General features: G+C 38.4%; 1 protein-coding gene across 2 annotated transcripts in view; it reads left to right on the top strand.

The window, feature by feature from the left end:
• The first annotated feature begins 730 nt into the window (after nucleotides 1-730).
• Nucleotides 731-15,383, top strand: part of KCTD3 (potassium channel tetramerization domain containing 3) — a 54,344-nt gene continuing 39,691 nt past the window's right edge. Inside the window, exons 1-8 of one of the 2 annotated variants that reach the window (XM_086694076.1) lie at nucleotides 731-1,254; nucleotides 5,568-5,621; nucleotides 5,885-5,930; nucleotides 7,553-7,626; nucleotides 12,361-12,419; nucleotides 12,697-12,777; nucleotides 13,708-13,848; nucleotides 14,566-14,656. In XM_086694076.1, coding sequence (XP_086550202.1) covers nucleotides 1,172-1,254; nucleotides 5,568-5,621; nucleotides 5,885-5,930; nucleotides 7,553-7,626; nucleotides 12,361-12,419; nucleotides 12,697-12,777; nucleotides 13,708-13,848; nucleotides 14,566-14,656 — 629 coding nt within the window. In that variant the 5' untranslated portion in view covers nucleotides 731-1,171. Of the gene's footprint in view, nucleotides 1,255-5,567; nucleotides 5,622-5,884; nucleotides 5,931-7,552; nucleotides 7,627-12,360; nucleotides 12,420-12,624; nucleotides 12,778-13,707; nucleotides 13,849-14,565; nucleotides 14,657-15,383 lie in introns of those variants that run through there. The other variant, XM_086694077.1, reaches the window with a different exon arrangement.

Raw genomic sequence — 15,383 nt, 5'->3', positions numbered from 1 at the left:
TTTCTCTCTCTGCCTCCATGCTCGTTCTGAAATTTAAACAAAAATTAAAAATTATGTGTATATATAATTATATACATACATACACATACACTTTAGTAGCGGCTAAGTTTTCAGATTCCAATATATATTTAAAGTAACCAATTCTTAAAGTGTGTATTTGTGCGTGTCTAACACTGAATGCTTACTGTATTCCAGAAACACATTGCCCTACACATGCTAGGGGTTGTTTTTGTCCTTTTGTTTCCTTCCCGGTTTAACAAAACAAATAACAAAACTGCTTGGGGGACTAGGGTTGAGACTGAAGAGGGTAATACAGTAATGAATTTGCTGAGATAAACGCTATTTTAAAAAGTTACAAAATCCCCAAATTTTCACTGTATTTGTATTTTTTACATTTAGGCAGCAACTACTACCTCCAGGAAATTTCCCCTTCACCTCCCAAATCGGCGTGAAGGGAGACAATAAAGTTGCTTAGGACAGTCTGCCAGACTTGCCCCCAATGTGGGGAATCTGACTACTGGAAAACCTTAAATGTAAAACGGAACAGGCTGCGATCGCGCGGGGGGGGGGGGGGGGGGGGGCGGTTGGAAAGACCTGGAAACCCGCGCCTACGGGCGGCGGTCCAGGAGCACATTCCTTTAACTCCCTCAGTGCCAGCCCCGCTGGGTTGGGAAGCTCCTCCCCCGCCCTTCCTTCCTCCTCCTCCTCCCTCCCCTCCCCCGCAGCGGCGGGCGAAGCGGTGAGCGCTGCGGTATTTTGTCCCCAGCGGCGACCCCTTCTCCCAGGCAGGTTGCGGCTGCAGCGGCCGCCTTGGCGGTGGCGGCAGCGGTGGCGGCGGGAGCCGAGCACTAGGAGAGGCCGGGGCCGGCCCTGCGGCCTGGAGGCCGCGAGAGGTGGAGGCCGGGCCGCCCTCCCGCGCCGCGGGAGCGGAGGGGAAGAGGCGGCCGCGAGAGAGCTCGGCCCGGCCGCCGGGAAGGTGGGGGACGCTCCGGGCACCTCCCGCCCTCTGGCCGCCGCCGCCCTGCTGGCCCTGCCGCAGCCGCCGCCGCCGCCCCCGCCGCCGCCCCCGCCGCCGCCGCCGCCGCCGCCGCCGCCTCCTCGGGCTCCCTCCGCGGGCTCGACGGCCCCGGCCGGGGACGGCGGGCGGCGTGCGCGCCCGGAGCCTCCGGAGATGGCGGGAGGGCACTGCGGCAGCTTCGCCGCGGCGGCGGCTGGCAGTGGCGAGATCGTGCAGCTGAACGTCGGGGGGACCAGGTGAGTCCGCGGAGAAGGGCCTCGGAGCGGGCATGCGGCGGACGGCCTGCAGGGGGACGGCGAGGCCAAGGTTGGCGGGGACTTGGGCGAATGTGGGAGCCGAGCCCGGTGGGTGACGCGGGGGCCCTCCCGGCGGGAAGAATGTCGGCGGCTCTCGAGTTGAAGTCCCTGCTCCGGGGACGGAGAGGCAGGAGGGCCTCTTGGAATTAGAGTGAGCCGGGCCCATGTGCCCGTGGCTGCCTTCCTAGAATGCCAACCTTTGTCCCTCCCCCTTTCTAAACTATCAGGCCAAGTGGAACATTAAAAAGCCTTCCTTACCTAACCTTAGAGTGTATTTGAGGAATTTATTTTGTAGAAGCCTGGCCTTGTGGTTTGGCTTTTGCAGATGGACCTGCTTCCCTTTTCGGTCAACAAGGTGTCGGTGGGCGTGGGTAAGAAAGAGTACTGTGCTCTTTTCCCCTTCTAATTAAGGAGTGTTTGCAGTCTCGAAGGATTTCGGTGGATGGAGTACAGTAGAGTTGCAGTACGTTGTTATTTATTTTCAGAGTTTCTGGGTGTACAGCTTTGAAGGATCTGTTCGACCTGCAGGGCAGTGGGTCCAGGAACCGCAATTTTAACAGTTGGTTCTGAGAAGCTTTGGATATTGGCACTGTCTACTCAGAGTAGACAGACTGAAAGCTCTTTATCCTCTCTCTTGCCTTTCACTCCCTGTCTGTGACTTCTATTAAGCTTTCTTGGGGGAAAATCATTTGTGGATTCGGTATGGCTTATGAGTCACTCTTCTCAAAAATGGGACTTTGCCAGCTCTGTTTGAAGGAAGGGGTGGTTGAGTTTTAAGCTTGGTAGGAGATGAACGATAGAGTGCTCAAGAACATGAAAGGATTTCAACATCCCGGACGTAACTAATATTTTTAAAAATACAAAACGACATTGTGAACCATACGGATAAAAATGTATCGTACTTTAATCCTAAACGTTTAATTCTAAGTGTACTATTCAACACAAGAAGCAGTAATTCTTCATTCTTTCCCTGTCGCCCCCTCCCCCCATGCAAAACCGTTCAACAGTGTGAGGTAGATTATTGCGCTGTATAGATACTGGTCTTCTGGAGAAGGCATGTGTCCTAATGTAAGAAATGGATTTTTTCCCTTAAAATCGCATGGAAATTTTGCGGGTTTGATAACGTATGGATGCAAAGGAATACCCCCTCTCTAGAGTCGACCTGCAGTGTGTGTTCATGCTGAGGAATAGCACTATAGTCATTGAAAATACCTGCACTGGTTCCTAATTGCTATAGATTGTGGATGATGTTTCTTTTCAGGCATTCTAAAGTATTACGATATTACTATTACGATAAAAATTAAATGTAGTGTTATTTACTGCATGCTGAAAGTGGATGGTTTAATAATGAGTGAACTCTTGGTAATGACTGTAGAATTGAGTTTAAATTTTTTAATCATAAAAGGCAGCCATCTTGGAGCTGAAACACTATTTTGTTTCACTGTTTATGAAACTTGATTTTATCAGGGTGTAAGTTTTTCTAAGTGATGATATTAGCAAAGAATACAAAAATAAGATAAATATATTATTGGGTCGAACAGTTTAGAAGACATACGAAAGTTGTTAGATAGGAATGAGAATTTAAAAAAAAAACAGCATAAACTTTATAGATTTGGTAGGATAACATGGTTTATAAAATAAGTAATGACATGGCCTATAGAAAATAGGACATCCAACTTCAAGTGTTCTAAGGCTATTTTCTTGAGTTACTTTGAATCATAGACTCTTGCAGCAGTTTAGAGCTAGAAGGGATCCAGAAGTCATCTGTATCTTGTACAAAACAGATTAACACAGTCACCTTAGCCATTGTGAAGAAAAAAAAAATCCTGATTTGATTCTCAATAAAGTTGAGGAATTGCCCCTGGGAGAACTACCTGTGGCAAGAAGGGAGGTAGGCTCCAAGGTGACAGAGTAAAACTCAAAAGGAGGGTATACTGTGAGCAGAGAAGCATATGTTATATAGGTGAGGTCCTTCAAACCCCGGAAGAGAGGAAGGATATGAAATTGGACGTATTCAAAGGAATTATACAAATGAGCAATTTTTATGATTTATTTAACACGGTGTGGGTAATTCAGGAAGTAGAGAAGATAAGGGTTCACTTAGAATTAACATTATTTACCAACCCCCCCCCCCAAAAAAAACTAAAGAAGTGAAAGAAACCTAATATGACTCAATTTGTGATTAATTCTGTTATGAATGAGTACAATTTGAGGCCTCACAAAAGAGGTCTGGGATCTGCTAGTGGGGAACTTATGGACAAAGGACTTTGGAATCATGCAGATACAGATTCCAGTTCCCAGGCTTTCCCTGTAACTCCTCAGCAGCCTAGGGCAAATTATTTTTTAGTGCTTAGTTTTCCTAAAATGTAAAGTGATGATAATAGTACCAGCCTTACAGGTTTGGTAAGGAATTTGAAGTAAAAATGGGAAATGTAGGGGTTGGTGGCATAGTAACATTGAAGGATAAATAATTTTAATTAGATTGCTTCCAAGTTAATTTAGAGGGAGGCAAAGCGCAAGAACTATAAGTGTAGTTATTATGCTAATATCTTCAGTAACATTTCTGCTGAGACCAGATTGGACATGGCCCTTTTCTTGGCACACTGTGGATAGGAGCTAAAAACCATTAGATAAGGCTTTCATATATATTGCAGAAAATTATCCTTGTCACATGTAACTTTATTTTTTTCTTTAAAGTTTAGCTAATTTATTTTTTCTTTAAAGTTTATTTTTGGGAGAGAGTACATGCACACCTGCACGAACAGGGGAGGAGCAGAGAGAGAGGGAGCGAGAGAATCCCAAACGGACTTCAAGCTGTCAGTGCAGAGCCCAGTGTAGAGCTAGATCTACAGTGAGATCATGACTGAGGTGAAGCCCAAGAGTTGTACGTGAAACTGACTGAGCCACCCAGGCACCGCATGTAATTGCAAGTGTCATTTTTATGACGTCATACTTGAAACCTAGTTTTTATGTTCTGTGGGGTTCCCCCCCCCATTTGTCTTCCTCTTGTTTGAAAAGTGGAAAATTGGTGGGGGAGAGGATCTAATCCTTTTGCCCATAAATTTCAGATTATTAACCCTACCCCAAACTGCTGATTTTAATTGAAATTGCTAATGTAACTTTAAGCAGACCTGTGTAATTTTTTAAGTGACACAAAATTTGAGTTCTCTGGCAGTCTGCTGAATAATGAGTGAGCATGAAGGATTACAAGTTATAAGTGATCATTATTTGGAGTTAATTTGATAGCCTCAAGAACATAGTGATTTTGTGTGGGGGGGGGGGGGCAGTGGGTCCTTGTATCCTTCAGTTTGCCATTTACTGAATTTGCTTTTATTTATTTGGCCAAGTCAGTTTCCTTTGACTAGCCGTAATCTGCTACTCATGTTTTCTTAAGATTTTGCTAAGATATACACTTGCAAAATTTGCCGTGGTTTCTTGAATGAACTCCCTGGATCCTTTCTTAATCTGAATAATGGGCACAGGGACTGCTTTAAAACAGTCATAATGCTAGACAAGAAATGTGGAGAAAAGCAGAAGTCTGTTTGGCTGTCTTCTGTGTGAGGACACATGCTGATGGCAACAGAAAGTAAAAAAATATATATAGGTAGAGTAGATACCCAATGAGAGAGTAAGCATGAATTGTCCAGGGGTATTGAAGTACTATCTTATTAGATGGGAATACACTTGTGTTGGAGAGATGGAATGGGACTTGAAGGTAATTATAAATGTTGAGAATTTTGGACTTGTTGTGATGGCCTTGTTGTTGATTCTTCAGCAGATGGCATGCTGGAAAGTGGTATTTTAAGAAGCATTATATGTTAGCGAATTAGTTATTTGATTTTGGGAGCACCTGGGTGACTCAGTCGGTTGAGCGTCTCACTCTTGATTTTGGCTCAGGTCACCAAGTCTGGATCCCAGGGTGATCCCTGCATCGGACTCCCTGCTGAGCATGGAGCCTGCTTGGGATTCTCCCTCCCTCCCCCTCTCCTTTTGCCCCCGCCCCCCCCCCCAGGTTGTATACACACTCTCTCTCTAAAATAAAAAATAAAAAAAATTCTGTGATTTTTGTTGCATTCTCTTTGAATAATCTTAGCTCTGAATTGAAACTGGCACGATTTTAAAATAATAAATGTACATAATTGATGTAGCTATAGCTGTGCAACAACTTGTAAATTATTATATGAAAGCAGGTTAACTAACTGAGATTTCAAATCATGTCCTCATTTGTAATACCAGATTATTTTTAATTGCAGATTTAGTACCTCAAGACAAACCCTTATGTGGATTCCAGATTCTTTTTTTTCCAGGTATTTTATATAATTCTTTAGTACCATTTTTTTAAAAAACTCGATTATTAAAGTAATAAAAAATTTTATTTTTCCAGTTAAATTAATGTTTTCATTTTTTGGGTAAAAATCTTCACTTTTAAAATAGATTTAAAATTTTTGATTTTATTTTGAAGATACGATGATTCATTTGTATTGGTCTTGGACATTTGATAAAAAATGAGGGCATTCTATTCATACTCAGATTTTAGGAACTAACTGCTTATTGATCATGTCTCTTCTAGTTTGCTGAGTGGACGAATTTCAACACTGCGAGATGAAACTGGTGCTGTGAGTATAATATGCTGATATATATTTCTAACTTGAAATGTTTATTATTAATATAATTAGTTATTAATATTAATGCTAATGATTGTTCCGTATTATATAGTGACTCTAAGAAGACAGAAAAGCTAATATTTTAATAACCACTTAATGAAAGTGATGTATATGTACTTAAAAAGTGTTTCATTTCTTGTTACATATAGTGTTTCTGTAATTAATAGAACTCAAAATGGAATACTGTATATAGCAATTTAAGTATTTATGATTAGAGAGATTGGATGATATGAGCTTACATTGTCAGGAGAGGAACTACTTTTAATCAGTAATTAAAACATTAGCAATAATTAGATGAATATGAATACTAAAGAATTTTGATACTGAATTAGAATGGTAAGATATTGCAAATTAATTAAGTCCTACAATTTTTTTGTTTTGGAGAAAAACCTTAGGAACCTGTACAGCAATGGCAAAATGAGGGAAGGAAAGAACTATCAGGGTGCAGTACAGAAATAGTAGTTTATACATTTAAAAAACAGTTATAATGTGCACAACGGTATGTAAAGGAAATGGCTAGTACTCACAAAAGCTAAAATAGCTTTCTGTTTGGAGGCAATAAAGTGACCAGACGTACTTATTTGCTGTGATGGGATTTGCCGATGAAATTAGGCAGCAAAAGCACGTACGTCCATGTGAGATTATAGACATCAGTAGTAACAACATCTGCACCAATCTGTTGTGTTTCTCCAACTTCTCACTGGTCCTGATAAAAACAAAAGCAAGAGCTTATGTAGCTAGAACAACCTCATTTATTGTAAAAACATAATCAATCATAGTATAAAGAGGTTTACTGCTAGCTATCATTTTTCTGTCTAATTGAATAATGCAAGCTTTAAAACGTGTTCATTTTTATGGTTAGAACTTTTATAATTGATTTAAAATTTGTATCCAAAGTGTTGGTATACATTCCTGTAGAAAGTTATCAATTACGTATTTCATATTTTCTAAAGCATTGTTTTTTTTCCCTGTATCTGGTACAGTATTTGTTATTTAAGAAATGTGTTTTGTCATCATCCCCCACCCCTGGCTTTTGAGGAAACTGAGATAATGGAATGTAAAAATGCTATGAGAATAGTATTCGTTTCCAGTTTTTATAGTAATGTGCAGTATTTATTTTTCTTGATTACCCTGTGTGTTTTATTAAAGTACATTGTTGTTTCATTAATTCACATATGAATCACAAATTATATAAGTCACAATCATTGTCACCAGTAATTAATGATAAGATAACATAAGAAGGTATTATTTATGTATAATGGTTTTGAAGTATTTACTGATTTCTACAATATTTCAGATAAAAAGTATGTCACTTTTACCAAAAATATCAATAAGTAGATGCCAGTATTCCTACATTTAAAATATTATCAATCTAATAATAGGTTTTTGGGTGAAGAGACAATACTACCTTAAATGCACACATTTAAAACTGCATTCTAACTTTAGAAACATTAAAATCTAAGAGTGGGATCAAGTAAATACGGTATTTAAATAATTTAGTGTTTGTCCCCTTAGTGCTACAGATTAATTAGTTGAATTTATAATTTGAAAATAAAACAATTCTTCATTTACAGATATTTATTGATCGAGATCCAGCAGCATTTGCACCCATTTTAAATTTTCTTCGGACAAAAGAACTAGATTTAAGGTAAGAAATGTATCTTTTTAAAGTAAATTCTTACTGATAGGTCTGTGTTTTTGGAATATTCTGTGGAACAAAAAAGTTCTCCCCCGCCCCCATCCCCAAATTATTTTTGCTTGAAAGTTTCCCCAGAATTAAACTCACAGGTAGAGGCCACCATCGTATCTATCGTCTCTTCCTTTAGACCACTCCAGTAGCTTCCCATTCAGTTTCCTGCCTGCATTCTTACATCCTTCCGATTAGTTTTCCACACTGTAGCCAAACTTATCTTCTAAAAATATAAATGTCATCTGGTTGCTACTCTACTTAAAACTCTTATTTAATATGTTCTTGGATTAATGGCTAGGGATTTGGGAGTTTATTGTTTCATAAGGCTCTCTACGATCTTGCCCCTGCTTAATTTCTCTTGTTGCAACAGTTTCACCTCTTTGTGGTGTTGGTCTTTTTTTTTTTTTTTTAATTTTTTACTATTTATTTAGTTTTGAAAGAGAGAGAGACAGAGAACGAGTGGGGGAGGGGCAGAGGAAGACACAGAATCCAAAGCAGGTTCCAGGCTCTGAGCTGTCAGCATAGAACCTGATGCAGGGGTTGAACTCCCGGACCATGAGATCATGACCTGCGCCAAAGCGGGACGCTTAACTGACTGAGCCATCCAGGCGCCCCTTTGTGGTCTTGGTCTTGGTCCTGGTCCTGGTCCTGACTTCTTCAATAATGTCTGGTATGTCCATTCAGTATAGGTCTTCCTAGTTTTCTGTCCTGCCATTACCACAACATTTCTTACACATTTTCCTTTTTTAGTAGTCTATCTTCCGTTTGACTTCAAATTCCAAAAGGCTAAGCACTGTCCTATATAGTCCCAGGATCTAGCATTGTGTTTGGTACATGAGTTTTATGCGTCATGTCCGATACGTGAGTTTTATAGATTGTAGATAAACGAATGACCGTTTAAACTGTTACTTTAACTTTGCCAACATCTGGATTCCTACTAAGAATTTACAGTCTAATTTGCCTTTATTATTCTTTTATTCCCTATATTCCTAGTGAACTTTCACTGAAGATCTCTTTATACTTTTTTAGACACAGCTTTTAAAATTCCAATTGTTTAGAGGTGCCTGGCTGGCTCAGTTAATGAAGTATATGCCTCTTGATCTGAGGGTTGTGAGTTCAAGCCCCATGTTGGGTATAGAGATTACTTAAAAATAAAATCTAAAAAATATTTTAAAAATTCTAGTTGTTTATTTGACCTGCTTCTTTATAATATTATGTAAGTTTTGGCTTATATTTACTGGAATATGAACTCCTTAAAGATGACAAAAATCTTTTGGTCTCTTGTTTCCTGTGATTTTTCCAGTGTTAAAACAGTGCATATAAAACAAAAAAGACTGCATATAGTCACTTTGTAGCTTTTCAGTAGATATTTACTGAATCAATAAAAGAGTTTGTTGGAGCTTTTTGGGTTTTTTTTGGTCCGTGGAGGTAGCAAATAAGTTACTAACTACTTGAATAAAATTATATTGACTCATAGAATTTGATGAAAGAAGCCTAAATTTACTTGTGGTCGATTTCTTGTGACTAGTTCACAGCTAGATAACCCAGGAAAGGCAGAATTAGTAAGAATTAAATATCTGTATTTATTGATTGCACTTCTTATAAATTGCTATGTTACTTCATTTAAAGAGGCCTATCAATGGGGCGCCTGGGTGGCACAGTCGGTTAAGCGTCTGACTTCAGCCAGGTCACGATCTCGCGGTCCGTGAGTTCGAGCCCCGCGTCAGGCTCTGGGCTGATGGCTCGGGCCTGGAGCCTGTTTCCGATTCTGTGTCTCCCTCTCTCTCTGCCCCTCCCCCGTTCATGCTCTGTCTCTCTCTGTCCCAAAAATAAATAAACGTTGAAAGAAAAAAAATTAAAAAAAAAAAAATAAATAAAGAGGCCTATCAAATTAAAATTCTCTAAGTAGTAGTATCTTTCAAAAGAAGATGGGAAGGAATTTAAAAAATACTGTATTCTAATTTTCTACCTTCCATAAAATTCTTCTGTTGCCCTTATCACACTGTGCTATAATTACCATATTTGTTTTCTTGTCCTCCCCAGGAGACTGGGTTCAAGAACTGTTGTGACCTGAGACACCTTGTAATTAGCCAGCACTATTGTGCTGTTAACACAGATGGTTTTGAAAAGAAAGGTTTAACTGTTTTTGTGTTAAACCAGTCACAACCAATTTGACAAACAAAAGCAATTTAACATTGCAGTTGTACGTGTTTATTAAACACAAGGAATTGTTTAAAAGACCTTTTTTGGAGCGGTTTTAGGTTTCCAACAAAATCAAGAGGAAGATACAGAGATCTCTCATGTACTCCTGTTCCTACACATGCATAGCCTACCCCATTATCAACATCACTTTCCAGAATGGTACTTTTTTTTTTCATGCCAAGGGTGAACCTCCATTGACACATCATAACCACGCAAAGTTCATAGTTTACATTATAGTTAACTCTAGGTCTTGTGTATTCTGTGGGTTTAGACAAACGTATAATGACACGTGTCCATCATTTTAATATCATAGAAAATATTTTCACTAACTTAATCTTTTGTGCTCTGACTGTTGATTCCCCCCCCCGCCCCCCTGCAACCATTGATCTTTTCATTATCTCCATAATTTTGCCTTTTCCAGAATGTCTTATGCTTGGAATAATACCGTAGGTAGGCTCTTCAGATTGTCTTTTCTTTCGCCAGTATCACACTGTTTTGATTACTATAGCTTTATGGTAAATGTCATGGTTGAGTACTGGCAGTCCTCCAATTTTATTCTCCCTCAATATTGTGTTGACCATTCTGGGTCTTTTCACTCTCCATATAACCTCTAGAATCAGTTTGTCAATATCCATTGCAATATCCACTTGCTAGAATTTTGATTAGGATTTAATTGAATTTCAGATGAAGTTGTAAAGAACTGACATGTTAACAAAACTGAATTTTCTAATCCATGAACATGGAATATCATTCCATTTACTTAGTTCTTTGATTTTGCTCATTAGAGTTATGTAGTTTGCTTCATATAGATCTTAACATATTTTTTGTTAGATTTATACCTAAATAATTGTTTTTGGTGGTACTAATGTAAATGGTATTATGTTTTTAATTTTAAATTCCACTGTTCATTATTAGTACATAGCAATTGACTTTTATATACTAACCTTGTATCTTGCAACCTTACTATAATCGTTTATTAGTTCTAGGAGTTTTTTGTCTGTACTTTCGGATTTTCTACATAGATAACCATGTCATCTGTGAGTAACAGTTGTATGTTCTCTGTGTGCCTTTATTACAGTTCTTGCCTTATGGCATTATTGAGAATTTTTGCACCAATGTTCATGAGAGATACTGGTCTGTACTCTTCTTATAGTGTCTTAGTTTTGGTATTAGGGTAATACTGGCCTTATAAAATGAGTTAGGAAATATTCCTATTTCTAACTTCTGAAAGAGATTATAGAGAATTGGTATGATTTCTTAACTTAAATGTTTGGTAGAATTCACTAGTGAATCTTTCTGGGTCTGTTGCTTTCTGTTTTGATTCAGTTCCTTTAGTAGGTATAGGCCCATACGGATTGTCTCTTTTTTTCTTATGTGAGTTTCAGCAAATGATACCTTTCAAAGAATTTGTCCATTTCATCTTGGTTATCAAATTTGTGGGAAAAGAATTGTTGACAGTATTCCTTTATTATCCTTTTAATTTTTAGTGATGCTGCTCTTTTTTCTTCCCAGGCAATATTTTTAAAGTAAGGACAAGTTATAACTGCAAGTCAAAATGAATCATTAGTATTGTAAGCTCTTAATCTTCTGTTCTTTTTACTTTTTATTTTCATATTATTTAATGGTCCTATAACATCTTCTAGTAAGGTTAGCCCTTTTTAAGGCTAGTCTTCCCCCCCCCCCACTTTTTCTTTATATTTTTATTTTTGGTTTCTGATGAGAAAAGTCATTTATCTGAATTTCTTTGTTCAACAAATATTTATTACATAATTATTATATACAGTCATTATGCAAGGTATATGAAAATGGATGGATCATGCGCTTGTAGGGATCTTAAGAAAGTTTTTTTTTTAATGTTATTTATTTTGGAGAGAGAGAGAGAGAGAGGGAGAGCCAGGGAAGAGCAGAGAGAGAGAGGGAAACATGGAATCCTAAGCAGGCTCCTGGCTCTGAGCTGTCAGCACAGAACCAGACATGGGGCTCAAACTCAAATCAGGAGATGGTGACCTGAGCCAAAGTTGGATGCTGAGCCACCCAGGCGCCTGGAGTAGGGATCTTTATAGTATAATTGGGGAGGTTAAAATATATATAGAAATAATTATGATAAAAATTTAAAAGCAATAAATGTCATACAAGAATGATTCTTACTCTTATTTGCCTTATTAGGTATTTCTTGATAATTTATTCGTATTAACCCTCTGAAGCCCTAATTTCTCAGTTACCCAATTTATCTACACGGGAATGGTTTTTAAGTAAAAAAATGTTTTCGTTGGCATGCGTTTTGTTTTTTGTTTGTTTGTTTTGTTTTGTTTTGTTTTATTTAGAGCTTTTAAAATGACTAAAGATATTAGGAGAAGAGTAAGTTTTAAAGCCTTATGACTTTGTTCACTAAGAATGTAGTACTTTTTCCCTCTGCTTCAGATAATCCAAGTTGCCAGTGTTGGAGGATTTATATCATTTGTTTGGTGTTTTGTTTTTTTTTTTTTGTAGGGGAGTAAGTATTAATGTTCTCAGGCATGAAGCAGAATTTTATGGAATCACTCCATTAGGTATGTGTTGTCCTAATAATTTTGTTTTTATGATTTGACTTTTCATGTAGTAAACTTGTCTAATGAAATATGTTTTATACCAGGTCCTGTTTTTTGATGACCTGGTTCAGTGTGCTTACTTTTTGTGGTTTTTCATAGTAAAAAGATGTTGTCAACTGATTTAACTTAAACATTTTCCTTTTCTTTCCTTATCCTCTTTAACTAGAGAAAATAAAAATGGAGTACTATTTTTCTGTTTGCATGTACTCTTGACAAGTTTGCTTTGAAATGTTTTTAGTAAGAAGGCTTCTCCTCTGCGAAGAACTGGAACGCTCATCTTGCGGCAGTGTCCTTTTTCATGGTTACTTGCCTCCACCAGGTACTTCTGCTTCGTTTAGCTAGTCTTTAAGAAAATTTGTTTTTTCATCGTTTGGCAAATACAGGCATGTAGAGAGGAAAATCTGTTTTCTTGATTATTGAGTTTCTTGTGTATAAATATACTAGGAATGCTGAGAACTTTAATTTTAACAGAAGTCCTACTGTATGTTAGAGTGGGGATGTGCCAAGCTTTTTCTTTTCTGTAAAAAGCCAGACAGGCTTGTGGGCTAGAAGATCTGGATGGCAACTACTCAGCCCTGTCGTATGCTCTGCGGACATGAACAGATGCAACCAGTACAACTTTATTGATGTAAACAGCCATGGCCCGTAGCCTGCCAGCCCGTGTTAGAGCACCGGCTGTCAGTGTCCTTTCTGTAGAACCCCGGGAGCTCTGCAGGCATAGGCCAGTGTACGAGAGAGAGGCCGTGAGGCGCCTGTCATCCCTGCCCCACCTCGGTCAGTTAGGAGACTTTTGCCTTTACCTTTGTTAAGCTGGGCTTCTGAGCAAGATTTCATTCCAAAACAGACTCTTCTGCCAAATAAAAGACATTTAGTAAAAGGGGCAGTTGAGCTGTAAAGCAGTTTCCGTGAGTGCCTTGTACCGAACACAAAGCAACTGGAAACACTGTAAACAGACAGCAAATGTGAACACTGGTGACAACTGAATTAATGATTGATTTCAGTAAGCTAGAGTTAGCTAAAATGGAATATAACGTGATTGATAAATAGAAATCTGTTGAAAGAATTTATTTCATTTTCATTTTGTTGTTTTTCACAGTAATTAAATTATTTGTAATAAATTGCTATATTGGAAGGCATGTTTTAGCTATGATGAAATTCACATTTGTATGTTTCTTTGTTACAGTGTGAAATTATAAATTTTTGGTAGGTGAATTTAGAAATAAATGTCCCTTATTATTTCTTTTTATAGGTATTCCTAGTCGTAAAATAAACAACACAACTAGATCCTCTGCTGGTTCTAGGAATGGATTAAATTCCACAGAAAGTGAAGCTCGGGGAAATGGTACCCAGCCTGCTCTCTCTGGAACTGGAGAAGAGACTGTTAGGCTAGGTAAACAAAGATTACAGAAGTAGACAGAAAAAAAAAAAAAAAAATGCAAATGGTTTTAGTTCTGAGTGATACTGAGTAATTATTTTTTAAAGATGTGATCTTTGCCTTACCTGTCTTTTTAATGTAAATATATCATTTATATTTTTATATCTCATTTGGCATATAATTTATTTAAAAAGTTTGTGATCATCTGTCTGCTCTAAATCTTTAGGAGTTGACAAACCTTTTTTTAAAACATTTCTTCATTATTGAGAGACAGAGAGAGACAAAGCACGAGCATGGGAGGGACAGAGAGAGGGGTAGAAACAGAATCTGAAGCAGGCTCCAGGCTCTGAGCTGTCAGCACAGAGCCCGACGTGGGGCTCGAACCCACGAGCAGTGAGATCATGACCTGAGCTGAAGTCGGACGCCCAACCGACTGAGCGGTGCCCCAACAAACTTTTTATGTTAAAGAAACAGGTGCCCCGACACCCAGGTGCCCCGACAAACTTTTTATGTTAAAGAAACAGTAAACATTTTAGGCTCTGTCAGAACTGTTTGACTCTGCCATTGCAGCATTGAAAACAGCCAAGGGCAATATGTAAATAAATGTGCATGGCTGTGTTTCAGCCCAACTTTATTAATCAAAACAGGTAGAAGACTGGAATCAGCCCATGGGCCATAGTATACGCACCCCGGCTTTAGAACATTAACCACTTCTTTTTCTAAAATCAACAGGGTTTCCTGTGGATCCACGAAAGGTGCTAATTGTGGCTGGCCATCACAACTGGATTGTAGCTGCATATGCTCATTTCGCTGTGTGTTACAGGTACTGTATAAGTAATAAAGGTTTGTTTTTGGAGAGGTGTAGTTCTTAATAATTGTGATTTTATATTTACAGACATAAGAGTTGTTAGTCATATTTTTTTCCTGTGTATTTTGCCCACTTCTGTGTCTCTTGACTAGATTTCGTTTCATTTATGTAATTAATTTGATAAATGTTCTGATAGCTTTTATATATCTTTCCCATTTAATATCAACTGTGATAGAATTGAGGTATCTTGAGGTTATTTTTTTTTGCTTATTCTGTCCAGCTCTTGAATCACTTTAACTATTAAGTGGCTAGGCAGAATTATTAATAGGAGTCTTGTGGTTTTCTGTCTATAGTGATTTCAGTCTTTTGTACTCTGTAGGTGGGGGTAGTAAGACTTGGTCATGACTTTCAAAGAGTTGGGAGTGAGGTATTGAAGCAGGACAATTGTGGGCAGCAGTGATATGGTTTAATGTCTGTAATCTGCGAGACTTACACAGAGGTGGTTTGGTTTTACTAATTCTTGCATTCTCAGAAACTAAGAGAGAATGAAAAAGAATGTAGTGGAGACCAGTGATTCTGTTTTTTTAAATTGGAGAAGGGGTAGGATTCTTTGTTCACAATCACTGTATACAGTGTTACTCTGACAGAGTGGCATAGTAGCACATAGACGGTTGTGATTATTATCCCACTTAATTGCTAAAAAATAAAAGAATATATAAACATTTTGTCACCATTGAGTTTA

The sequence above is a fragment of the Puma concolor genome, chromosome E4, assembly GCF_028749965.1.
Source record: "Puma concolor isolate L17-30 chromosome E4, mPumCon1.1.hap2, whole genome shotgun sequence".
Lineage (NCBI taxonomy): Eukaryota > Metazoa > Chordata > Mammalia > Carnivora > Felidae > Puma > Puma concolor.
The sequence above is the reverse complement of the archived record's forward strand: the minus strand, read 5'-3'. Positions and strand labels throughout refer to the sequence as shown.